The sequence below is a fragment of the Hemiscyllium ocellatum genome, chromosome 5 (assembly GCF_020745735.1).
Source record: "Hemiscyllium ocellatum isolate sHemOce1 chromosome 5, sHemOce1.pat.X.cur, whole genome shotgun sequence".
NCBI classification, from domain to species: domain Eukaryota; kingdom Metazoa; phylum Chordata; class Chondrichthyes; order Orectolobiformes; family Hemiscylliidae; genus Hemiscyllium; species Hemiscyllium ocellatum.
Window position 1 is genome coordinate 80,636,037 of NC_083405.1, and position 27,598 is coordinate 80,663,634.

General features: G+C 40.8%; 1 protein-coding gene across 1 annotated transcript in view; it reads left to right on the forward strand.

The window, feature by feature from the left end:
- The window catches only part of ctnnal1 (catenin (cadherin-associated protein), alpha-like 1), a 319,555-nt gene that overhangs the window by 244,059 nt on the left and 47,898 nt on the right, over positions 1–27,598 (forward strand). Inside the window, exons 6-7 of the mRNA XM_060825516.1 lie at positions 14,517–14,687; positions 25,473–25,673. Of these exons, the coding sequence (XP_060681499.1) occupies positions 14,517–14,687; positions 25,473–25,673 (372 nt within the window). The remainder of the gene's footprint in view (positions 1–14,516; positions 14,688–25,472; positions 25,674–27,598) is intronic.

Genomic DNA, 27,598 nt, shown 5'->3' on the forward strand with positions numbered 1-27,598 from the left:
GTTCAGATGGCCTTGAGATAACAGCTTGAAATTTTGAAGAACCTGTTTACACCACATAACAGGTTAATTCAGTCAAATGGGAAGTGATGGCCTACTGGTATTGTCACTGAACTGTTAACCCAGAAACCCAGATAATGTTCTGGTGACCTGACTTCAAATCCTGTCACAGCAGATTGTGGAATTTGAATTTAATAAATATCTGAAATTAAGAATCTAATGAAGACCGTGAATCCTGTGTCAATTATCAGGAAAAATCTATCTAGTTCACTAATGCCCTTCAGGGAAGGAAACTGCCATTCTTACTTGGTCTGGACTACATGCGGTTCAAGACCCACAGCAATGTGGTTAACTCTTATCTGCCCTCTGGGCAATTAGCAAGGGCAATAAATTCTGCCTGGCCTGCAATGCCCTCTCCCCGTGATGAATAAAGGAAATCAATGGGTGATGCATGGTATGTGACTGTTAAAATGATGACTGCAGAGAAAGAACACCAGGTCACCATAAAGTGTCAGACATCTGGTATAATGCAACATCATGGCCATCACTGACCTATGCAAAGTGGCTCAATATGGCAGTCGGAAAATGAAGCCCTTGAAAGTGAGGTAGGGGCTATATGATTGTGCCATATTTGTGCCAAGAGGATAAAACCTTCTGTGATGAGACAATTGAAAATCTAGACTTGCAGATCATAGACAATACCATAAGAAATAGGACCAGCAGTAGGCCATTCAGCTCCTTAAGCCTGATCCACCATTCAAAAGAATCATGGCTAACCTGACACTCTTCACATCCACTTTCCTGAGTCTTCCCTGTAACACTTGATCCCCCCAATAAGACTATAAAATGGCAAGCAGATATCACTAATTTCAACTGGAGCAAGTCTAAAGCTTAGAATGATAATCCTCAATGTACCAAACAGATTTACAATGTGTTGAAATCAAATCATTAATTACAGAACAGATCATAGAGTTATCCTGTCGAATAACCTTGAAGTAGATGAGAGCATGAGGAAAATTAAGCAACTGATGTGGAACATTCCAGTTGCCCTCAAAGCCAGCCTGAAAGTTAAGACAGGAGAGCTGAAAAAGAAGACAGTGACAAGAAAATGACTTCCACAGAATGGATTAGCAGCATGGCTATCTAAGAACAGGCAGTGAATCACAGCTGCTAAATAAAGCTGTGAAGAGATCGCACTACCTCATGCCAACCATAGAAGGAACTTTCCACAACTTGCAAAGATAATATTCTTTGTGCACATAAGTGTAAAGTATGGTTACTGGCAATTGAAACTGGATGAAAGCAGCAATCTTTCTTACATTTTGGGTGCCCTTTGGCAGTTATCGGTGGTTGCACATTCCTTTGACATACTCATGGCTCCAGAGGAGTATCAATGCCAGCAACATCAGATAGTGATCTTCCTGGAATGGAAGCTAATGTGGAGAACCTGATAGTGTAAGGATGTGAAAACATGATGGAACAAGCAACTGCAGAACAAAATCAATATTTAGTGAAACTCGAGAGAGCTCACCAGCTTCACTTGAAGCTGAAAGAAAAAAATGCAATTGAAGATGCTCAAAGTCAAATACAGAGACCATATCCTTATAGCAAAGGGTCTTTGCCCAGACCCTGAGTGCTGAGTAGATGAGAGCTGTAGCAGCAATTTGGGTTCAAACTATTTAATGTGTTGCTGGAAAAGCGCAGCAGGTCAGGCAGCATCCAAAGAAGCGATGTTTCGGGCATGAGCTCTTCTTCAGCTCTGATCTCCAGCATCTGCAGTCCTCACTTTCTTTTCAAACTATTTAAGAAATGCTTTGCCTAATTTGTCACCTGAGTGTGAACCATTATGTTAACTCACTAGAGAACATACAAAACTTGACCTACTCTTGGGAAATAAGGCAGGGCAGGTGACTGAGGTGTCAGTGGGGGAGCACTTTGGGGCCAGCAACCATAATTCTATTCATTTTAAAATAGTGATGGATAAAGATAGACCAGATCTAAAAGTTGAAGTTCTAAACTGGAGAAAGGCCAATTTTGACAGTATTAGGCAAGAACTTTCGAAAGCTGATTGGAGGCAGATGTTCGCAGATAAAGGAGCGGCTGGAAAATGAGGAGCCTTCAGAAATGAGATAACAAGAATTCAGAGACAGTATGTTCCTGTCAGGGTGAAAGGGAAGACTGGTAGGTATAGGGAATGCTGGATGACTAAAGAAATTGAGGGTTTGGTTAAGAAAAAGAAGGAATTATATGTAAGGTAGACAGGATAGATCGAGTGAATCCTTAGAAGAGTATGAAGAAAGTAGGAGTATAAATATGAGGGAAATCAGGAGGGCAAAACGGAGACATGAGATAGCTTTGGCAAATAGAATTAAGGAGAATCCAAAGGGTTTTTACAAATATATTAAGGACAAAAGGGTAACTAGGGAGAGAATAGGGTCCCTCAAAGATCAGCAAGGTGGCCTTTGTGTGGAGCCACAGAAAATGGGGGAGATACTAAATGAATATTTTGCATCAGTATTTACTGTGGAAAAAGATATGGAAGATATAGACTGTAGGGAAGTAGATGGTGACATCTTGAAAAATTTCCAGATTACAGAGAAGGAAGTGCTGGGTGTCTTGAAACAGTTAAAAGTGGATAAATCCCTAGGACCTGATCAGGTGTACGCGAGAACTCTGTGGGAAGCTAGAGAAGTGATTGCTGGGCCTCTTGCTGAGATATTTGTATCATCTTTAGTCACAGGTGAGGTGCCGTAAGACTGGAGGTTGCAAACGTGGTGCCACTGTTTAAGAAGGGTGGTAAAGACAAGCCAGGGAACTATAGACCGGTGAGCCTGACCTCAGTGGTGGGCAAGTTGTTGGAGGGAATCCTGAGGGACAGGATGTACATGTATGTGGAAAGGCAAGGACTGATCCGGGATAGTCAACATGGCTTCGTGCGTGGGAAATCATGTCTCACAAACTTGATTGAGTTTTTTTGAAGAAGTTACAAAGAAGATTGATGAGGGCAGAGCAGTAGATGTGATCCATATGGACTTCAGTAAGGCGTTCGACAGGGTTCCCCATGGGAGACTGATTAGCAAGGTTAGATCTCATGGAATACAGGGAGAACTAGCCATTTGGATACAGAACTGGCTCAAAGGTAGAAGACAGAGGGTGGTGGTAGACGGTTGTTTTTCAGACTGGAGGCCTGTGACCAGTGGAGTGCCACAAGGATCGGTGCTGGGTCCTCTACTTTTTGTCATTTACATAAATGATTTGGATGTGAGCATAAGAGGTACAGTTAGTAAGTTTGCAAATGACACCAAAATTGGAGGTGTAGTGGACAGCAAAGAGGGTTACCTCAGATTACAACAGGATCTGGACCAGATGGGCCAATAGGCTGAGAAGTGGCTGATGGAGTTTAGTTCAGATAAATGCGAGGTGCTGCACTTTGGGAAAGCAAATCTTAGTAGGACTTATGTACTTAATGGTCCGGTCCTAGGGAGTATTGCTGAGACCTTGGAGTGCAGGTTCATAACACCTTGAAAGTGAAGTCGCAGGTAGATAGGATAGTGAAGAAGGCGTTTGGTATGCTTTCCTCTATTGGCCAGAGTATTGAGTACAGGAGTTGGGAGCTGAAAATGTGTTGCTGGAAAAGCACAGCAGGTCAGACAGCATCCAAGGAGCAGGAGAATCGATGTTTCGGGCATGGGCCCTTCTTCAAGATTCCTGAAAAAGGGCTCATGCCCAAAATGTCGACTTTCCTATTGGAAAGATGTTGTGAAACTTGAAAGGGTTCAGAAAAGATTTACAAGGATGTTGCCAGGGTTGGAGGATCTGAGCTACAGGGAGAGGCTTAACAGGCTGCAGCTGTTTTCCCTGGAGCGTCGGAGGCTGAGGGGTGACGTTATAGAGGTTTACAAAATTATGAGGGGCATGGATAGGATAAATAGACAAAGTCTTTTCCCTGGGGCGAGGAAATCCAGAACTAGAGGGCATAGGTTTAGGGTGAGAGGGGAAAGCTATAAAAGAGACCTAAGGGGCAACTTTTTCATGCAGAGGGTTGTACGTGTTGGAATGAGCTGACAGAGGATGTGGTGGAGGTTGGTACAATCGTAACATTTAAGAGGCATTTGGTTGAGTATATGAATAGGAAGGGTTTGGAGGGATATGTGCTGGGTGCTGGCAGGTGGGACTAGATTGGGTTGGACTATCTGGTTGGCATGGACGGGTTGGACCGAAGGGTCTGTTTCCATGCTGTACATCTCTATGATATGATATGCTTTGGTATTGGAGCATAGAACTAAAAGTAGCATTCACTAAAATCAAACAACCATGATGCCAGTGTCAGGGCTGAAATACTATGGTGTAAATGAGGAAGTTACCCGACAGTGTCACATCAGCAATACAAATCACTTCAAAGCATTTTCTGCAAGCTACTACTATCAGCTCCCAAACATCTCCAAAACATGTGACTCCATTTAGAGGTATGTGTATCTGATGTACAGTCAGTTCTGCTGTAACACGGTACATCCGTTCTCGAGAAATTCCATGTTGTAAGAAAATCGCATAACAGCAGCACCACTTAAACTCATGGGGCCGGAATTGCTTTATAACCGATACACACTTTAAAACTTCATTCTTTCGAAACATTATCTTCAATTAATCAATTATGTTCTAGCGAATTCCCTTAATGAAATACGTGTTATAGCAGAATGACCTGTATAACCAAGGGCAACAGAAGTACATCAAAGTTGTGCTGTCGAGAGCATTATTCCTAGTGAAGAAAACAGCGGATGCTATGACAATGTGAAAGTGTCCAATGCAGAACAGCAGCTTGGCATGTTCTGGAACTCATCAACTCAGAAGAGAGATTGTACCTAATAGACAAGCGCCTTGCTCAAATCAAACAATCTACCTAACAAGATATAACTTCACAAGTGCTGCAAAAAGTAATGTGAACAGATTGCCCCCCCCCCCACCTCAAAGAATTAAGGCCATATCTGCTTTAAGAACATTTTGGGCAGACAGATAATTGATAGGCCAGGATGGCATATTGTGAAAATAGAGTTATTATCTCCAAGGAGTCAGGAGAGTAGTTTTTTTAAAGTGTATTTCTGCAAGAAATCGAGTCAAATTTGAGGAAAGCAAGAGATGTGCTTTACAAGCCAAGCATGAGCAACAAAATAAAGGAGCACCTCAGCTAGTGCAGTGCTTATAATGAGTACTAAGTTAAGCAAGGTGGAGAACCGCTAATGAAATGATGTTCCAGACAGACCATGGATGAATCTGGGGGGAAAAAAACCCCTCCACTGGTACAGGAGGTATTCATTTTGTAACCATAGATTACTATTCTGACCATTGGAAAGCAAACCAGCTGACTTCAACAGCTACCACTAAGATTTTTGAATGCCTAACTACACACTTCAGATTTACAACACTCCTAAAATTCTGATGAACGTCAATGGTCCTCGGCTCATGCGTGAAGTGGAAAAACTAGGCAGCAACGAACATTGCTTAAAAAAACAGGTAACTCAACAATCCTTGAATGGAGAGACACATCCACTGAAGGCATGGAGAGTGCAAAGACTGATGTTACACTGCACCCAAATTATTCTTCCAATAGCACAAGAACTATTCAAATCATAAGTAACAGGTGTGTGACAAAAAGGCTGACAGTCATTTTGTTTTTGACAAGGCTGCCAAACTGCTGTCCAAATTGAGCATTGAAGAGCCAGTCAGGGTACAAACCTTCAATATTTTCAACAATGTCAGCCCAAGTGGCAACTTGAGATCTGTGTAGAATAGTTATCATTTTGTAGGTGATGGAAGTGAAAGACATACATACAAAGCTAAAGAAACTGTTCCTCAATTGCATGTGGCTGATCAGGAAAATGTGAATGCAGACTGCGGATTGAACGGCCACAGCAATTTAACAATGGAAATGGAATAATAGTATCATGTCAACAACAATTGATTCAGGAATAACATTCCCTGGGAAAGCAATATCACACGTTTGAATAGCCAATAACAACTTATTACATTAAGAGACCAGATGATTTTACCCTATGTACAATGCTTAAGGAGGAATTGATGAAAGTAATGAACTGCTAATACATGAGAACAATTATATATACATTGGGTAATTTGAGTAACTCAGTGTACAGGATAATATGTGCAAATTTTTTTTTAAATGAAAAGGGGGATATTTAGGAGAGAAATGCAACTCGTATCAATGTGCCACTTTGCTTGCTGCAGTCATGCGTGCTTCATGTAGAGGTAGCAATCTTAAAAACACTTCAGTAAAGATGCAGAGACGACCAGAGTGCTTCCTTGTGAACAAGGAGCATTGTTTGTATGTAATTATAGCTGTCATTGCATCAGGTAATATGTGAAAGGACTAACACCAACAATCTCAGTAAAAATAGAGTTGTGTCTGTAAAATTGATTTGAAAACAAAGCCATTGGTTGCTTAGTTCTAGGCTTCTAATATCCATGCAACTAAAGCATCAAATTCACTCACTGAGGAGCTGTTGTTATTGTTAAACCTTTCAAGTCTTTTATTAATGGTCCACTCACCCTTCTCAATTTCCTTTTGTATGCTTTCTATTTTTTCTTCCTCATGTAAAGATGGTTACTTTATAAATGTTGAAAATCCTTCAGCACATCACTTCCGCTTCTAATCTCTGTCCCAATCCTGTCTTCAGGTTCACATTCACAAACAAACACTTGCCCACAGGGTTTGGAAGTTTGCTCATCTGCTCTTCTCTTCTCCGTTCCCCACAATTTCCCCAGGCTTTTGAGACTTTACCATCTAGTTATGATGTTGACACATGTCTTACTTCCTTATTGGAATAAAAATTGCAGCAGATAGATTTGAATTGCTCTCAATAGTACAGTATTATTAGATGTTATGGATTCAGATGTGTTTTTTCCCCATCACTGTATATATTACAATTGTTTGGGACATATGCAGTCCTGGCTAATGTCCCTTCTAAACTGCAAAACAATTGGGAAAGTGCTGCATGAGGAATAAACAAGAGCACAGCAAAGTGCCATTTAACTGCACACATGTAACTATGTGTCAACCTTAAAGAGGCTGTACAGTGCAACAAGTTGGCTATGTACAGCAAATACGATAAGAATGAACATTGCTTCTGGCATATGTGTACAAAGGGTATTAATGTACCAGCCATATTGTACCATTTTGCAATAAAGAAAATTTGCATTAATACAAAACAGCTCAATTTTGAGCAGAATATGAAACCAGGCTGCGCTTCCTCTAAAATTAGTTTTTACAGAAATGGATAGAGTTATTATGTTCATACTATCTTATCAAATCTTTAATTTTAGATGGAGTGAAATATGTAATGCTTTATATTTCATACTTTTCAACAAGTTCATAACAATATCTGGCCTTGTGTAATTTGAAATTTTAGCATCTGCTAATGTCTAATACAAGAATACAATACAGGAATATAAATTGTCTCTTGGTGTTATGATGTAAAATTTGTTTTCAGTGTGTCTGATCTTGAGTGACAGTCTAGACTAGAATCTTCAGATAAGAATTGAGCTGCAGCTGAAATGTTTGTCTGGTTTCTAATGTACTTACCAGTGCTGTTCAGTTCGTGTGATCACACATACTTAACTACTTCACAAAAACCTTCTTGTTAGCACACTCAGAGTTTGATGCACCAAATTATGAAAAACTGCGTTGACTATCATTGTTGCAATATGTGTCTCCATACTCTTACCAGAGATGACTGGTGATGATTTAACCTGAGGGCCACCACACCTCAGGTGAGGGGAGAGGTTGAGAAGGAGAGTCCTCCATGGTAAGCTGGTGATAGGAATTGAACCTGTTGGCATCACCATTGCTTTGCAATCTGTGGGAGGCGATGGCCGAGTAATATTGTCACTGGACTGTTAATCCAGAAACTCAGATAATGTTCTGGAGACTTGGGTTCAAATCCCACCATGGCAGATTGTGGGATTTGACCACTAATATCTGGAATTGAGCAGCTAATGATGCCCATGAATCCATTATTGGAAAAACCCATCTGGATCATGAATGTTCTTGAGGGAATGAAACTGCTATCCTTACCTGGTCTGGCCTAGTCTGCAAATGACTCCAGACCTAAAATAACGTGGTTGACTCTTAACTGTCTTCTGGATGCCTAGCCAATGACGCCCTCATCCTGTGAATGAATTTTTAAAAACCATTCAGTCAACTGAACTAAACCGACCTCCGGTGTTGTGACATATCATAACTTGGAACAATGTATTGCATTGTTAATAATTTCAATGCTTTTCAAATTATCTTATAAACTATTAATTTCAACCTGCACCAACCAACCCCACTGCCCCGTGAATGAACACTCCAACTCCCCCTCCCACTCTGCCAAGTTCATGCAAGTCCTGGGCCTCTTCATCTCCACTCCCTAACCACCCGACACCTGGAGGAAGAATGCCTCATCTTCCGCCTTGGGACCCTTCAACCCCAAGGCATCAATGTGAATTTCACCAGTTTCCTCATTTCCCCTCCCCCACCTTATCCTAGATCCAAATTTCCAACTCTTGCACCGCCCTCATGACCTGTTCTATGTGTTCACCTTCCTTCCCACCTATCCGCTCCACCCTCCTCTCTGACCCATCACCATTATCCCCACCTCCAGCTACCTATCGCACTCTCAGCTACCTTACCCCCAGCCCCACCCCTGCCCATTTATCTCTCCACCTCCTTAGCTCCCATCCTCATTCCTGATGAAGGGCTTTTGCCCAAAAAGTCGATTCTCCTGCTCCTTGGATGCTGCCTGACCTGCTGTGCTTTTCTAGCACCATACTCTTGACTTTATTGATGTCAACAGATAATTCAAAAGGCTCAAGCAAAGCAGGAAAGGGGGGATATACAAACAAGATGCAATACTGATACTTAAGGAGATTTACAACAGAGAAAAGGAAGGAATGGTTGGCAGTCCTCAGAATGGCAATAGTGAGGACGCAGATGTTGGAGAGTCGGAGTAGATAGTCATGCTGGATAAAGCATGGCAGGTCAGACAGCATATCAGGAGTAAGAGTCTTGACGTTTTGGATCAGGAGAGGAAGGGCCCTGCCTGAAACATTGACTCTCCTGCTCTTCAGATGCTGCCTGACCTGCTGTGCTCAGTCCTCAGGATGGAAAAGTCATCTGGTACGGATTGTTCACTTGAAGCCAGGCTGCTCCTGATTGTGAATGAACTCACTCCCCACCCCCGTTCATTCCTCCTTTCACATTTATAATCCCAATCACCGTCCCACCCCAACTCTAGCCTTCACCTCTCAGTGAATAACTTGTTCACTTTCCTCCCCAAAGTAGTGGAGGTTGTGTCTTCCCTTCAGCCCCATCTTGCCCTTCCTTTCTGTGGAAGGAATGACCATGGCCCACGCCCTCAAGTGACCTAAGTGAACAGTCCCTGATTGAAGTCTTTTCATCTTTCTGACCTCCTCAGCACTACCCAACAAACTGGCTACTGTGGAAATACAGCACAAAATGTGACCTACTCCCTGGACTGCAGAGGCACACAACCCTGACCGAGATCATCTGACGAACCTGACCGTGGCCAATACCCTAGATTGGTCTAGGAAGCTACCCTTGACTTCCTGTGCTGGGTCCACCTGACTGATAGTCCCACAACAAACTTCACTGAGGATCACTCTACTAGGACTTTATACAGTTCAAATGGATTTCAGCAGGGCCTTTGACATGGGAAACTAATAAAGAAGGTAAAAGCTTCTGGTATTCAGGGTAACTTGGATCACAAATTGGTTTAGTGATAGGATACGGAGAATAGTGGTAGAAGGCTATTTGCGTGACTGAGCATGGTGTGTCGTGGTGTAACATGGCGCTCAGTGCTGGACCCCTTCTCATTTGTGATATTTATGATTGATGTCACTAAGAATTTGGGATGGATGATAAGTAACTTTTGGATAACATGAAGATTGGCCAGGTGATTGCATTGAGGAGGCAAGTGTTAAGTTACAAGAGGATGTAAACGGATTGGTCAGATGGGCAGATAAATGGCAGATGACATTCAATGCTGATAAATGTGAAGTGATGCACTTTGGAAGAAAGAACAAGAAAAGGGAGCACCCAATGAATAGCATGACACCAGTAAGGTCAGAGGAACAGAGTGATCTTGCGCTGCTTGACCATTGTCCTTGAAGCCTGGACTCTTGCCTTTATCAGTAATGGCATAGATTAAAAAAGCAGTGAGGTCATGTTGGAACTGTACAGATCCTTGGTTAGGCCACAGCTGGAGTACCGGCTCCAGTTCTGGTCAACACACTGTGATTGGATTAGAGGGGTGCAGAGGAGATTCACTAGGATGTTGCCTCGCATGGAGCAGTTTAGCTCTGAAGAGTCTGAGGAAGGGTCACCAGACCTGAAACATTAACTCGGATTTCTCTTTACAGATGCTGCTAGACCTACTGAGCTTTGCCAGCAACTTCTGTTTTTGTTAGCTCTGAAGTGAAACTGATTAAGCTCTCCAGGTGGTGAGGGTCTGGAATGCTCTGCCTGGGAGAATCGTTGACGTGGAAAACCTCACAACCTTTTAAAAACTGTGTGGATAAGTTCTTGAAGTGTTGTAACCTTCAGGGCTATGTGTGTGTGCAGGGAAGTCGGACAAGTATGGGCTGTAGTATTTTTTGTTATACAGACTTGATTGACTGAAGGGCCTGTTCCCTCCTGATTGATTTTATTTGTTGTCACATGTACCGAGGTACAGTGAAAAGTTTTGTTTACTGTATGATTCTATGACTGAAACAGGCTGCCTGTTTGCTGCACATTCAGTGTTTATTGAGTAAGATGCTGGCACATGGTGCAGGTTTGAGATTGATGTAGCACAAGTAATGACTGAGGCCTGCTGACCAGTAAGGATAGCTGTCTGGTTGTGTAACTGTGCTAGTAGACATGGTAAGGCATGACATAGAGGTTTTGAGTAAACAGGTAAGTGCCAAGTGAGTGAGCAGTAAGAGTGCAGCTGGACATACAGGTTGATCCAGTCTGTGTGCTCAGTGCATCTCCCAGTGCACCATGTATCTCTGCTTCAGTCTTTCAATGCTAGTTGCTCTGCAATGTGGCTCTGAACTTCCTGAGCAGCCTGTAAGTGTAACGGACAGGTGCCATGATGGTCATGAAAAGTTGTCAAATACTGTGTGTGTGAACAAGGGGTACATATACAGCTAGTCTCATGAATTGTGCCTGAAATAGAGCTCCTTCAGAGCTAGTAGTGAGCTGAAATCGCCAGGTACCCACTCTGGGTTTGCATGTTGAGTTCTCTTGATATCCAGTTTCTTTTGCATATTTGATAAGATAGAAAGCTGAATATTATTGATATGTATTATAGGGTTAATTTGCCATTATCCCCTTTAATTGTCAACTCACTGCTGCCGAGTGAGAATCTCACCACACTGGACATCAGAAATATCAAGGACGGAGCAAGTTGCTTCTAAAGTTGAGATTGCCCTTGATGGATTTCTCATCCAAATTCTACTGAATCCACACGATGTTACTTTTTTGAGGTAGAGTATACAGACACTTTGGTGCCATCTGTATGGGTGGGAGCTCAGCATATTAACAGCTTTCCAATTAGTCCAGCTGTAGTTTATAAACCATGTGAGTGAAATGCAAACAGGAAACCTGCAGGAGTTGTCTACAACAACATTTCTCCATCATAGATACCAAAATAAAGAATTATAAAGCATGAAGGAAAAGTTCCAGGGTCCAACTGAGCGATTAGTGAAGCACAGCCTGTCCATCGTTTTGCAGACAACATCATGTCATCATCAATAAAAATCAAGAGGATTGTGAAACAATCCATTGTGTTTTTGTGGTCTGAACATTTCCTCTGACACCGGTCGTTCTGTTGTAATGTACATTTTGTTAATATGAATTTGCTATAACACGATTGACTAGTTGGGGACACTGTTTCTAAAATGCAAACCTTTAAAATATTTATTGGATATAACACAAATCCGACCCCATTAGTTTAAATGGTGCTACTATTAAGCGATTTTCTTATAACATGCGGTTGCACAAGAACGGAACTACGGAACTACTGCGTTATAGCAGAATCAACTGTATACCGTTTCTCCACTCATATTTTTACCAACTGTCTTATGTTATTCTTGAGTCAGTGTGTATTTGATGTAAAAGAGGTGTAGATTATGTTTAATAGTAGTTTAGTAATGAATAATTCAGCATCTTTGTCACTTTGTTGAAGTATGTGTTTTTAATGAATTAGAATTACTTCTGTTCAGGACAAAAATCCAGTATACATTACTTTTGAATTCCGAATTGCAGTCAGTCAGGTAAATTAATTCTAATGGTTTAATTATATCCATACACTTATCACAGCTTGTGTAATAGTGAGGCTTGATTATCAGTGCACTCCTTCCAATTGAATTGTGACACACAGTTGTAAGTGTGAGATTCCTACATAATCCTGTATAGGTGAAAGTTTTCCTGAAATTCCAGAATGTTCACAGGTGACTTTGGTGAAAGAGCCCCGAAGGCCATCAACCTGCCTTGTTGGTTCATTATCCCTCAACAAAGATTTGTGATAGTTTTGTAATATTCAGTAGACTAGAAGGTCTTCAAACCTTGATATGAAGCAGAGTTTCCTGGGATCGTGCTTGAAGTTCTAACCTTAAGCTTATGCCCATTTGTTTTAGTGTCCCACCAGAGGAAATAAATTATCTCTATGCATCTTATTGAATCACTTTAATAATTTTACAAACCTAAATTAGGTAATCTGAGGGATATATGCCAAACTATGCAAATTATCATGACAACTTGACACTTCTAATCTCTGTATCAGGCTGGTAAATTTATGTTCAGTGCCCATCAAGGCCAATATAACATCGCTTATGTGCATTTCCCAGGACTAAATATCGTATTCCAGATGTGGTCTATGAGAGCTTCGTATGACAATAAAATAACTTCCACCTCTGTGACTTCTGGTCCCTTTGGAATAAAGCCTAAAATCCAGCAGCATTTCAATTTGTTTTATACTTCTATGGTAATACTTAGTAGTATCCCTGCCTCAATCATTCTGCTCATCTTGAATTCCTAGCATCTGATCATTTTGGAAAAACTCTTAAATTGCAAAGTGGATGACCTCTTATTTCTCAGTACTGGTTAACTCAATTGGCTGGACTGTAGCTACAGAGTGACCCCAACAGTATAGGTTCAGTTCCCACAACAACTGAGGTCACCATGTTGGACTCTCCTTCTCAACCTCTTTCTTTGCAAGAAATGTGGTGGCCCTCAGGTTAAACCGCCACCAGTCATCTCTCTCTAATGAGAGAGCATCCCTATGATCCAGAGGACAATGGCAACTTTATGTTTGTATGGTTTTGGCAAAACCTCCCTACTTTTAAACTCCATTCCCTTTGAAATAAAAGCCGGCTTCCATTTGCTTTCTCTGTTATCCTGTGAACCTGGATGCTAGCTTTTTGTAATTCACGGACAAGGATTCTCAAATCCTTCTCTTCTGTAGCTTTAGGCAATCTGTCTCCATTTAAATAATATTCAGATCCTCCACTCCTCCGCCCAAAGTGCACAACTTCATATTTCCCCATATATTCTGTCTGCCAAGATTTTGCCCACTTGCTTGACCTATGTGTATCCCTCTGCAGATTTTCGTGTCATCCTCATCACTTGCCTTTCTACCCATTTTTGTGTCATCTACAAATATGGATTTAGTACATTCATTTCCCTCATCTAAGTCATCACTGTATATTATTGCCCAGCACTGATTCTTCTGGCACACCACTGATTACAGATTGTCTTCCTGAAATGGCTGTGATAGAATTCCTGGTTGGGTCCAAACTTTCCTGATGAAGGGCTTATGCCCGAAACGTCGAATTGCCTGTTCCTTGGATGCTGCCTGACCTGCTGCGCTTTTCCAGCAACACATTTTCAGTTGCCTTCCTGAAATGCCTTACTCCAACTCTCTGTCTTCCATTAGTTAGTTAGCTTCTGTCCATGCTAACATACTACCTCTAACGGGGTGGGCTTTTATCTTATAATCAGATCGGTCATGATCTCATTGAATGACAAAGCAGATTTAATGGGCTGAATGGCCTATTTCTGTTCCTATGTTTTATGGACTTAAGCTCATCATACATTCAGAACCAAGAATACTTGATTGCTTTAGAAAGATTTAAAATCTTGCAAGATGGTTTATGCAAAATTTATGCAGAATCATTTTCTACATTCAATGACACATCCAGCAGAATTGTGGCTGTAAACACCTGCATAGACAAACAAAAAAACTGTCAGCCATTTAAAATTGATCTGAAAATCACATGAACACAATGGAATTCTGAAATAATATTGTATAAATATATTTCAACATGACTTGTGGCATTCAGTTGTACAGTTGCATTTGCAAACCCGAGATGCATGTAGTAAGATTCTGAACTATATTTGGAATGTTGCTATTCATTTCTCTCATGTGAGTATTGTGATACTAATGGAGTATTATGTTTTCTAGACTTGTCTTCGGCATCCGGACTGTGAATCAGCAAGAATAAACAAAGGAGGCGTTTTCCATCGCATGAGGTTGGCTTTAGATCAGGTGATAGAGATTGTCACAGATTCGAGACAAAATGCTGAAAATGAGATCCATCCCACCAGTATCTATGCTGACATCAAAGAATTTAAAGTAAGAAAGGAACAATAAGTTCAATTGAAATAAAATGCACCAGGTCTGTTATTTCATCTGCGCATACCGAATCACTAATCATGTATATTTCTCATGCTGATCTTAGCAGTTAAAAACTTCAAGTAGTTTTATTTTGTTATATTTTTCTCTAGACTTTTTTCACCAGGTATGAACGTGGTAATGTTAAATGGCAGAGAGTTGAATGCCATATGAACATATTAAGCATTAATTTTATTTAATACATTTTGTCACAGTGGATTTAACTTGGTAAAAGATGAAATATGCTACAGTCTTATTTTGCGTATTACTGGGCTATCAGTTCTGTTAGGGTTAAGCTGATGTTCAGTGTTTATAAATAGCTTTCAGTGCGTGGTTTGCTTTGCAGTAAAATCTGCAAACACTGATTCATGACAACATGTGGGTACCTCAGAGAAAGGCTTAGCTTATTGCTGCTGGGATCCTTTGTCATAGGGAGGTGGTATAATAGTGCATATTGATCAGAAATACAAGCTGGAGCTTTTTCATCAGTGCTGCATTTTAAGTTCTAATGTGAGGTTATTTTCCTAGCAGATGATACAACAAGTCTGTAGGTTTGGTTGCTGAGCTTGAAGGTTTTGAAGCAAGCAAACGTATAGACTTATCATCAACCTGAGGTACAAATCTTCTCAAAAATCGCTAAGATGATACAAAAGTTGATGAATTTGCAGCAGTTTAAAATTTGAGTCTTCAAGGATATGAATAATTGCAATAGAAGTCACAGGAAACTAAAATTAGCACTTCTAGACTCTTGCTGCTTGTACAAATTCTGTTCTTTTGAATGGGACATGCACCTCGTATTCCTACAGGGAGTATGATATGGACAGCAGAGTGGTGAACTGAAACAGTGGGTAAAATATGTACCAAAGTGAAAATCAGTAGCCATAAACTCATATTTGTATCAGATTGCACTTTGTAAAGGGACTGTGAAAGTGGTAACTGTATGGTAGAGTAATTCTTATTTTATCAGAGTGGTAATCCCCACAGGATGGAGGGGGATGGGGGTGAGAATCTAAATTCAGTTTAAAACAGTGCAGAAATATGTGGACAACATGTGATGTCTGAAACAGAAGAAATTTTACCAAGATTAAAATAGATCTTTATCTGGAAGGACAAATTGGGATAGAGAAGCTTTGATCAACAAAATGAGAATGTAGAAAGAAGATTAAAACAATTTTATTCTATTATAAGAGAACTGAATACATAACAAAGACTTTGTATTTGAGGAGATGAGATTGATTTTCAGAAATGTTTAAAAGTATTTTATACTTCCATGGCAAAGAATTTAATAGAAGGACAGTACAGGTATTTCATGGAAAACATAGATAAGAACAGGACCATGCTATTCAGTTCACTATCATTTTCCTCCACCATTTAGTTGAATAATGAATAATTAGTGTCTCTGCAGATACATGTACTCACTTTTGTAGCATATCCATTGATACTGTTACCCAACAACTATCCGACCAAACTTGGCAAACTTCAATTCTTCCAGCAGTCTCCCACAGTCTTTTGGGGATGATAGTTCCATGTTTCCATTACCTCTGTGAGCAACTGCTTTCTGACATTTTGTCTGAACTGGACTATCACTAATCTTAAAGTTATTCTTCCCTCATAAAAGTAAAGTGATGATAGATTATGAAGCAGTTTGAAAAAAGTTAGCAAACAAAACCTACGAAGGGTAAGATGGAGGAAAGCATTCACAGAAACACCAATCAATAGAATGGATAGTGGAACATGAGGAAATGATAGAGATACTAATGAGTTACATAAATACTTTACCTCAGTTTTCACAGAGGAGTGGATTTTGGATTGTGAATTCTGCAGAAATAAGAATAACATTGCTAATCAAAATTATTATTGAAATAATAGTTATCTAGTACAAGTAAATTATTTTACACTTCCAAAGAACTAAATAGAAAAGTAGCACAGATATAACCTAGAAAACAAAGATAAGAACACGACCATGCAATTCAGTTCATTTATCGTTCCTCCACCATTTAGTTAGGTAATGTACAATTATTTGTAAAATTATAGTAAAGTAGTGACCCAACTGAAGATGGAGAAGTTGTTGGGATTTAAGAATTATAGATCAGTGTAAGGGAGATGGAGAGATGTTCAAAATCTTAAGAGGTTGAGGCCTGCGGCTCTTAACTATAATGTTATAGAACAATAGGAAAGGCTGGAGGGGCTGAATGGCCAAATCATAGAATCATACAGCATAGAAACAGACCCTTCAGTCCAACCAATCCATGCTGACCATAATCCCAAATTTAACTAGTCCCACCTGCCCATATTCCTCAAACATTTCTTATTCATGTACTTATCTAAATGTCTTTGAAAGTTCGCTCCACACACAAACCACTCTCTCTGTTTTAAAAAAAAAATTGAGTCTCATGCCTTTTTAAAATCTTTCTCCTCTCATAGAGTCATACAGCCCGGAAACAGGCCCTTCAGTCCAACCAGTTCATGCCGACCATAATCCCAAACTAAAGTAGTCCCACCTGCCTGGATTTGGTGCATATCCCTCCAAACGTTTTCTTTTCATGTACTTCTCCAAATGTCTTTTAAACACTGTAATTGTACCCACTCAGCTTAAAAATATGGTCCCTAGTCTTGTAATCCTCAATCTAGGAAAAAGACACCTACATTCACTTTATCTATACCCTCCTTATTTTATAAACCTCCATAAGGCACCTTTCAACCTCCTAAACTTCAGTGAGAAATGTCCTACTTCTAATTCTTTTGTTTGATAATCAGTTATACATAAAACAGAAAATTCTGATAATACTCAGCAATTTAAGCAGTGTCCACACAGAGAGAAATGGAGTTGATGTTTCAGATTGTCAATCTGAGATGTTTAGATGGTTAGTTTTACCTTTGTTGTTGGTAAGTTGCCATTGGCTGATTTTCCTTTGCTGCACATTCTAAGTGTACCTGGGATGTGTGGGAGGAAGAAAATATTCAGAGACTCAGTATGCCAGGTCTGAATCTCAACTGCATGCTTATCTTTACCATTAGTTACAGATCTTCACTGTTAATTATAATATAATGGAGGCCTACCTCCTTGTGCTTATAAGTGCTGCTACTTTTTTAAACAAGCAGACTGCAAAACTGAAAAGTTGTGATGAAGTGAATGCCCTTGGATTGTTTTTATTGATTGTGAAAAAAGTCACTAATGAGAAGTTACAAAAATCAAAAACTAATAATTTAAGAGCAAGGAAAATACGCAGTGAGTGGTTAGAATATAGAGTTGGCTATCTCAAACTATGGTTGAAACAGATTTTGTTTTTAAAAACTGAATAAGCTGATTGTGAAAGAATTTGACCTAGTTTTTATGAAATCGCATGTGGGAGTGAGCAGGAGTGTGGGATTAGATTAACTGAGTCATGGGCATATGCTTCATGAGCTGAACAATGTGTTCCTGTTCTGTAGCTGTCCAAGATTCAAGCATGGGAGAGGTTAAAGGTTCAGTTTTATAACTAAATTCTGTCTAATTGTGAACTAATACTCCAGAAGTGGAGTTAAAGTTTGTTAAAGTTTCAAATTTGTGTATTGTGTACATTTTGATATATTTTTAAATGTTTTGCAACCAGATGAGGAAATATACTGAAAATGCTATTATTTTAACTGAATTGTAAATATGAGAATTGTGAGCCTTGGGACTAACCAATTCCCTTATACAATTCCCATGATCAAATTTCTGACATATACTTAATGGCTAGGTATAGAATCAATTATTTTCAGAAAAGCGTTGCTCGATCGCATTCATACAGATTTTCACATTTGGTACATCAGTCAACTTGTTGGCCTCTTTGAATGAAACTGCTAATTTAATGCCAAACTATGAGCAGCTTAATGCACAAATCTGTATCCACAAAGTACTAGGTTGAAATTGTTCAAACCTATTTATATAAAATCCATTAATGCAGAGATGTCTCGTCAATTGAGAAGAAGCATTCATTAATCTATCGACCTAGGCTGGATTGGGTCTCTAGTTGGAAGCATTGTGTGCTAAACAATTGTCCCAGCCAATTTCCAGAAAATTGCATTCTGACGCTTCTCTTATTTATGTTTTAAACAAGTGCAGAATGCAGCATTACTATTACTTCTAATGGGAAATCTTCAGCTTCACATTTTTGACATATTGGCATGCTGACTGAGGAATAAAATGTTTTCCCTTCATATCACTACACTGTGAGATTGTGAATTTTAGCCAGATCGTTCTGGGAAAATTGTCAAATGGCAATGAAACAGCTAAAATAAAGAGGCCAGAATCTAATCTACTTGTGGATGGCGGGGATTGAGATGAGCAATAACTTATTGCCCAATGGAAGGGATGTGTTTTTTTTTCAAACCAGACCCTGGGTGAGTTTCCACAAATTGTTATGGCTCCAGACTGGATACTGGGTGAGAAGGGATGAATTGTCTCCCCTCTTTTATTCATCTACCCCTCAGGTGGTGATATTAGGGTTTAAGTTGAAATGGCTCCCTTCCCTGTGGATACCCTTCTCTCAGACTCAAATTAACTTAAGCTTGAAAGGAGCCAGATTAACCAGGCTTTCTTGAGTTTACAAAGAATGACTTTAAATTTGAGAAAATTTAGTAGCACCATGCACATGCACACACATTAGAAATAAGAGGTGAATTCAAAAGTTTAAAAGTCTTTTTAAAAAAATTACAGATATATGGATCAGTCTTTGGATTGTTTACAATGGGCGGATAGTTGAGCATTGCAGCTGTTGTGGTAGAGGTTACCAACAGCATTGACGTTAGTAGGTGAACAGTGGGCTTCAGGATTAGTTGAAATTCTGTAGTTCTGATGCCTTTTGACCGTGATTGAATTCCAATTTGCAGGGTGAATGAGAGACATTTGTTATTCTGCTACATTTTTGACTGGATTGCCACACTCAGAGTGAGGCACAGCCTTTACTTGCATCATGGAGTAACTAATGGATAGTTCCTCAAGAGGAAGTGCTAGAAGTGGCCTGCTGCTGAGAGGGAAAATATAGAAAGCCCCCTCATTATATCTATTTGTTAAATCTGTCCCAGTGTGAGGTTTCCCTGCCATTGATGTGTGACAATCCATTGAGTTCATATCAGACTTTGCCAGTCACTGAATTTAAATCCTAATATTTTTAAAAACAGCACATTTTGGAATTAAAAGTCAAAAAAAACTAGAGATGTTTTGAGGTTCTGAGCAATAATCAAAACACAGACAGCACACAAACATAGTGCTTTCTGCACATTTTCATTATTGCATTGCATGGCCCAGTGCTAAATTCCATCTGACTAGCTGCAGATTAGCCAGATGAGTGAAAAGATGGTGAATTGTGCAGCTATGCTGACCTGTGTTTTTCTGATGGGAGTCTGATGAACCGCGCTCAAACAGCTCATTCAGAATCAAAAACAGAGAAACAGCAGGTCTCGAGCATCAGTGAAGATAAAACAGAGCTTACGTTTCAAATGCAGTGACTCTTTGTCGCATAAAGAGTTTTGAAGAATGTTCACCGAACTTGAAACATTAACTGTTTTCTCCCCACAGATGCTGCCAGACCTGCTGATTTTCTCCAGCGATTCCTATTTTTGTTTCAGATTTCCAGAATAGAGATGTACAGCATAGAAACAGACACTTCGGTCCAACTCATCCATGCCGACCAGATATCCCAAACCAAACTAGTCCCACCTGTCAGCACTCAGCCAAAATCCTTGTCTATAAACCCTTCCTAATCATATACCCATCCAGATGCCTTTAAAATGCTGTAATTGGATTAGCCTCCACTTTCTCTAGCAGCTCATTCTATGCATGTACTACCCTCTGTATGAAAAAGTTGCCCCTTTGGTCCCTTTTATATCTTTCCCCTCTCACCCTAAACCTATGTCCTCTCGTTCTGGGCTCCCCCACCCCAGGGAGAAGACTTTGTCTGTTTATCTCATCCATGCCCCTCATGATATTATAAACCTCTAAAAGTCATCCCTCAGTTCCAATGCTCCAAGGAAAACAGCCCCAGCCTGATCAGCCTCTCCATATAGCTCAAATCCTCCAACCCTGGCAACATGCTTGTAAATCTTTTCTGAACGTTTTCAAGTTTCACAACATCTTTCCAATAGGAAGGAGACCAGAATTGCACGCAATATTCCAACAGTGGCCCAACCAATGTCCTGTACAGCCGCAACATAACCTCCCAACTCCTATACTCAATACTCTGACCAATAAAGGAAAATATACCAAACGCCACCTTCACTATCCTATCTACCTGCAACTCTACTTTCAAGCATCTGCAGTGTTTTTTTAGTTTAATCAGAATGATGATCTCCTAGCTGCTGTTCCTCTACTCTCTCCTCCTTTCTTCCTCTCCAGCCATTTACCAAACATCTGGTGGCAAACTGTGTCCCATGATTGCTAGGTGGTGTAGGACACAACAGACCACAGTGAATTTGGAGACATGTTCCAGCAGTGAGTAAAAGTATTCCCCAATCAATCCAGGGAGATGAACCTTTGAGAACCACACTGGTTGGTTCTGGAGCATTCGATATTGCAGTGTGGCTCTTGTTGTATGAGTGCTGTACTTGTTGAGTGAGTGTTAGAGGGAAACATTGAGCCACATGTAGAAAAGCTTGCCCTTGTCATCAAGCATAAGCATTGAGATCGTGTGCCAGGCCATTGGACATTAATCGGCATGATGTTCCATGCATAGTTGTGCATCAGCTGTACATTTGAGGAGCAAACCCTTTGCCATTCTAGCACATGACCCCATTGAGATCGATTCCCTCAAATTTACCAGCTTCCTGCACCACTGGGAATCCTGTTCCCCTATTAAAGCCATTTCCCCGCCTTCTTGTAACATCATGGTGTACAGTACTTTGCTAACTCCCCTGTTGCTGTGATGCTCAGCGAAATGAAAATAGTTGGCTGTTGACAGTGAAATATTCAATACAGACACTTCGATGAGTTTAATACTCATACTACTCATTGACTCAAATGCTGTTTCTGTATGAGATAAATAAAGGACATAGCTCAAACTTAGTTCTATTAAAACTTTTGCAAGTTAAAGAAAACAACTCTTACACAAATTAAGTTAACTTTTCCTATGCAAGGCTCACTGCCTGAAAAACACACATACTATCCACTCTAGTGAACTTGGTTGGGCTGCTGGATTCTGTTCACTGAGGTCCATCGACAGGTACACTCTGGGCACGAAGGTGGGTCTTGCACACCATCTTCTCCGGCTAAGTCTCTGCTGAAGGAATGACCGTCAGTTGTCCCTTCTTATCCCCCACTTTTTGATCATTTTTTGGAATGTTCCCGGACTTCGGCCAATGTGGTCAAAGCACTCAACGTGGTTAGACCAGGTCATCCCACATGTACCCATCCCCATACCAGGATTTTACTCCATGATGCCAAGGTGTCTGGTAGAAACTGGGGAATACACAAACATCATGTCTCTCCTTATTGCTCTAGCTGAGGACCACTTAATGGGTTTTGGGAATAATGACTCACGTTGCTCAATATGCAATACAGGTCTGGACTAATCTTTGTTGGCCTTGCCCTGTGGTAATCTTGGCCTTTTTGTACTCCACCAGGCCTTATTTGCAGAAACTGTTTAGTCAATTTTATATTGGCCCTAGTTGTTCAGGCCAGTGGCTGCTTGCTCACTTGACACTGTCCTCAGGTCCAGTATGACCATTTCCTGCAGTATAAAAGTTGAGGGTAGCAATGACCATTCCTATGTTAGAACAGTGACTACATTTCAGAAATGTGTCAATGCCTCTAAAGCATGCGGTAGTCATAAAAAGCATTCCATAAATGAGAATCCTTTTGTTTAGCAGCCCCTGAAAGTGCCATTTGTGCCTTGAGCCTTGTCCTGTGAATCATGACTATCTCAGATGCTGAGGAGGCACTGGGGATGTGCTACCCAAAGACTTTAACTTTAACAAAGGACTTTAACTTCCCAGATATTGACTGGGAGAGCTATAGCTCGAGTTCATTAGATGGGTCGGTGTTTGTCCAATGTGTGCAGGAGGGTTTCCTGACACAATATGTAGACAGGCCAACAAGAGGTGAGGCTATACTGGATTTGGTTCTAGGTAATGAACCAGGCCAGGTGTTAGACTTGGAGGTAGGTGAGCACTTCGGGGACGGTGAGCACAACTCGGTGACTTTTACTTTAGTGATGGAGAGGGATAAGTGTGCGCCGCAGGGCAAGAGTTATAGCTGGGGGCAGGGAAATTATGATGCAGTGAGGCATGACTTAGGATGTGTGGATTGGAAAAACAGACTTCAAGAGAAGAACACTAATGAGATGTGGGGATTGTTCAAGGAGCAGCTACTACGTGTCCTCGATAAGTATGTACCAGTCAGGCATGGTGTAAAGGGCCTTGTGAGGCAGCCGTGGTTTAGTAAGGAATTGGAATCCCTTGTGAAAGGGAAGAAGGCGGCATATGTAAAGATGAGGCGTGAAGGTTCAGTTGGGGCGATAGAGAGTTATAAGGTAGCCAGGAAGGATCTAAAGAGAGAGCTAAGAGAAGCGAGAAGAGGACATGAAAAGTCTTTAGCTGGTAGGATTAGGGAAAACCCAAAGGCTTTCTATAGGTATGTCAGGAATAAAAGGATGACTAGGGTAGGTATCGGTCCAGTCAAGGAAAGTAGTGGGAAGTTGTGTGTGGAGGCGGAGGAGATTGGAGAGACACTAAATCAATACTTTTCATCAGTATTCACTCAGGAACAGGACACTGTTGCTGATGTGAATATGGAGTCACAAATGATTAGAATGGATGGCCTGGAAATATGCAGGGAAGAGGTTCTGGGAATATTGGAGAGGATGAAAATAGATAAGTCTCCTGGGCCTGATGGCATTTACCCAAGGATCCTATGGGAAGCTAGGGAGGAGATAGCAGAGCCATTGGCCTGGATTTTTATGTCGTCATTGTCAACGGGAATAGTACCAGAGGACTGGAGGATAGCGAATGTGGTCCCATTGTTCAAGAAAGGGAGTAGGGATAGCCCTAGTAACTATAGGCCAGTGAGTCTGACTTCAGTGGTGGGCAAAGTCTTAGAGAGAATGGTAAGGGATAAGATTTATGAATATCTGGATAGGAATAACGTGATCAAGGAGAGCCAGCATGGTTTTGTGAAGGGCAGGTCGTGCCTCACAAACCTTATTGAGTTCTTTGAGAAGGTGACAAAGGAAGTGGACGAGGGTAAAGCAGTAGATGTTGTGTATATGGATTTTAGTAAGGCATTCGATAAGGTTCCCCATGGTAGGCTAATGCTAAAACTACGGAGGTATGGCATTGAGGATACATTAGAGGTTTGGATTAGGAATTGGCTGGCTGGAAGGAGACAGAGGGTAGTAGTTGATGGACTATGTTCATCTTGGAGTGCAGTTACTAGCGGTGTACCACAAGGATCTGTTTTGGGACCATTGCTTTTTGTTATTTTTATAAATGATCTAGAGGAAGGGCTTGAAAGCTGGGTAAGCAAGTTTGCGGATGACACAAAAGTCGGTGGAGTTGTGGATAGTGAGGAAGGAAGTGGTAGGTTATAGCGGGATATAGATAAGTTGCAGAGCTGGGCAGAAATGTGGCAAATGGAATTCAATGTAGCTAAGTGTGAAGTCATTCACTTTGGTAGGGGTAACAAGAAGATGGATTACTGGGCTAATGGTAGGCTACTTGGTAGTGTGGATGAGCAGAGGGATCTTGGTGTCCATGTACACAGATCTCTGAAAGTTGCCACCCAGGTAAATAGTGCTGTGAGGAAGGCATATGGTGTACTGGGCTTTATTGGTAGAGGAATTGAGTTCCGGAGTCCTGAGGTCATGTTGCAACTGTATAAGACTCTGGTGCGGCCTCATCTGGAGTATTGTGTGCAGTTTTGGTCGCCATACTATAGGAAGGATGTGGAGGCATTGGAACGAGTGCAGAGGAGGTTTACCAGGATGTTGCCTGGAATGGTAGGAAAATCTTATGAGGAAAGGCTGAGGCACTTGGGGCTGTTCTCATTGGAGAAGAGAAGGTTTAGGGGAGATTTGATAGAGGTGTATAAGATGATTAGGGGTTTAGATAGGGTCGACACTGAGAACCTTTTACCGCTAATGGAGTCAGGTGTTACTAGGGGACACAGCTTTAAATTAAGGGGTGGTAGGTATAGGACAGATGTTAGGGGTAGATTCTTTACACAGCGGGTTGTGAGTTCATGGAATGCCCTGCCAGTAGCAGTGGTGAACTCTCCTTCTTTATGGTCATTTAAGCGGGCATTGGATAGGCATTTGGAAGTTATTGGGCTAGTGTAGGTTAGGTAGGATTTGGTCGGCGCAACATCGAGGGCCGAAGGGCCTGTACTGTGCTGTATCTTTCTATGTTCTATCTATGTTCTATAAGGTCTTTTGTTGTGAGCTATCTGTCTCCTCCCTCTGCACACCAGCCTAGTCTCTCTGCTACCTTTGTTCTATTTGCCTATTGTGCTCTAGTTCAAGAGGGACTGTTACTACAGACTCCATGACTTGAGAGCAAGCTTTCAAAATTCAAAGACCCAGCACGATTCCCTACTCATTCCAACAACATGTAAGGATTCCTGAAACAACACAGTACTTTCTGTACGTCTGCAGGACAAGGTCAAAATTACTTCACCTGAAAGGCCCCTGCTGACGTGTTACTGATACTGAGCCCTCTAATGTTTTCTGTGAAATATGTTGTGTAATTTTGCCAGTTAAAAATTCTGTTTTTAAAATTGGTATTGCTTTTCAGATGAAGATTGAAGGTTTACGAGACAACTTGCATGGAATTTCTAAAGAAAGTCTCACGGCAATGCTTGAGTTAATCCTGGAACACACAGAAGACTTCACAGACTCTGCATATACGAGCCACGAACACCGTGAAAGTATCTTAGAATTGTCCAGGCAGTCCAGATTAGAACTGGAGCAGCTGAATACCGTGTGGAAACAAGCAGTAAGATTTGGTTTGTTTGTAAAGCTGGAATGACTTAAAATATATGATAATTACAAAACTTTCTTCATACTTTGATACGTCTATATCTCTTATAATCTACATTAAGGGACTGGACTGTAGTAGTATGTGAAGATTTAGATGCTGTGCAACATACAAGCTATGAAAAGAAAGCATACAGTGTCAATTTAAAATGATAATGATAGAAGTGAAAAGTAATGTCTCCATTTCCACTGGAGTAGTGAACATTAGGGGAATATTTCATAACAGTCTTTAAAATTGTAAATGTTTCCTTGAATGGATGGGGGAAAAAATACCGCTTACCAGTTTGTAAAGTGTATTCTGAGGGATAGTCATATTGACATGCTCACCGAGGGACTAGCAGCCTATTGTTGGAACATGGACTATTTTTCTTCAGGAAATGGTTGTCACTTTCAAGGAGAAATTAAATGAATATTTGATGCAGAGGAGGATGTATGGCAATGGAGCAAAGAATGAGAGAGATTAGTTTTAGATTGCTCTAACAAATATTTGACACCAACTTGTTGAATTGAATTCTCTGCTTTAAATGCTAGGTTCTAATATCAAGGTCTGGTTTTTAAACAGGAACATACATATGTTTGTTTCTATAATTCACAGATCAATTTACTGCTGATAAATCAGAAATAATTAATCAGGAACATCCTTCTAACTCTTAAAATGTCTATATATATAAGATTGGCTACTGTACTTTATTGTTCTCCTGAATACGTCTAATAATATTTATTATCTGCGCTTAAAAATAGTTATGATTTGGAGTTGCTGGTGTTGGACTGGGGTGTATAAAGTTAAAAATCACACAACAGCAGGTTATAGTCCAACAGGTTTAATTGGAAGCACACTAGCTTTCGGAGCGATGCTCCTTCATCAGGTGATTGTGGAGGGTTCGATTGTAACACAGAATTTATAGTAAAAATTTGCAGTGTAATGTAACTGAAATTATACATTGAAAAATTGATTGTCTGTTAAGCTTTTCATCTGTTAGAATACAGTGATAGTTTGACTTCTTTCATGTGTAAATCACAAAACCGTTTTTTTAAAAGTTGCATTCTCAGGTTAGCTGTTAACAATGGAGATAGCTAGACAATATGTTGAAGGTGTTAGCCCCCTGCGTTCTCTGTCTATGACCTGATGTTTAGATTGATTCGAATCCAAAAAGTGAGATAAGAGTTTTACATAACTTCATGCAGTTTTTGAGCTCAAACTTCTACATGAATGTATGCAGTTTTTAAGCAAAGTGCAATGTGACTCTGCAAGTACAAATTCACCCCAACCCTCTGTTCATGTGGGTCTTTGTGTGTGTGTGTGTGTGTGTGTGTGTAGTGAGTGCAGAGTGTCTGCGAGGGGGTGCATGTGTGAGTGTGTATGTCTATAAGGGTGTGTGTGGGTGTCTGTGAGTGCGTCTGTGTGTACCTGTGTCCGTGTGTATGTGAGAGTGTGCGTGTGTAGGAATATCTGTGTGTGTGTGTGTAGTGCAATGGTACGGACAAGCCCTACGCATACACCAGATCTGCTCAGATGAGGAGGAACATGACGGACACCTGGAAGTACTCAAGGATGCCTTCACACGAACGGGGTACGATGCAACTCATCGACCGCCAGTTCCGACGTGCCACAGCAAGGAACCGTAATGACCTCCTCAGGAGACAGACATGTGCTGCAACAGACAGGGTACCCTTCGTTGTTCAGTACTTCCCAGGGGCTGAAAAATTACGCCATGTTCTTCGTGACCTGCAACACATTATCAATGAGGATGAGCACCTCACCAAGACCTTCCCCACACCTCCACTACTTGCCTTTAAACAACCGCCAAACGTCAAACAGATCATTATTCGTAGCAAACTGCCCGGCTCTCAGGACAACTCCATACAACCCTGTCATGGTGGATA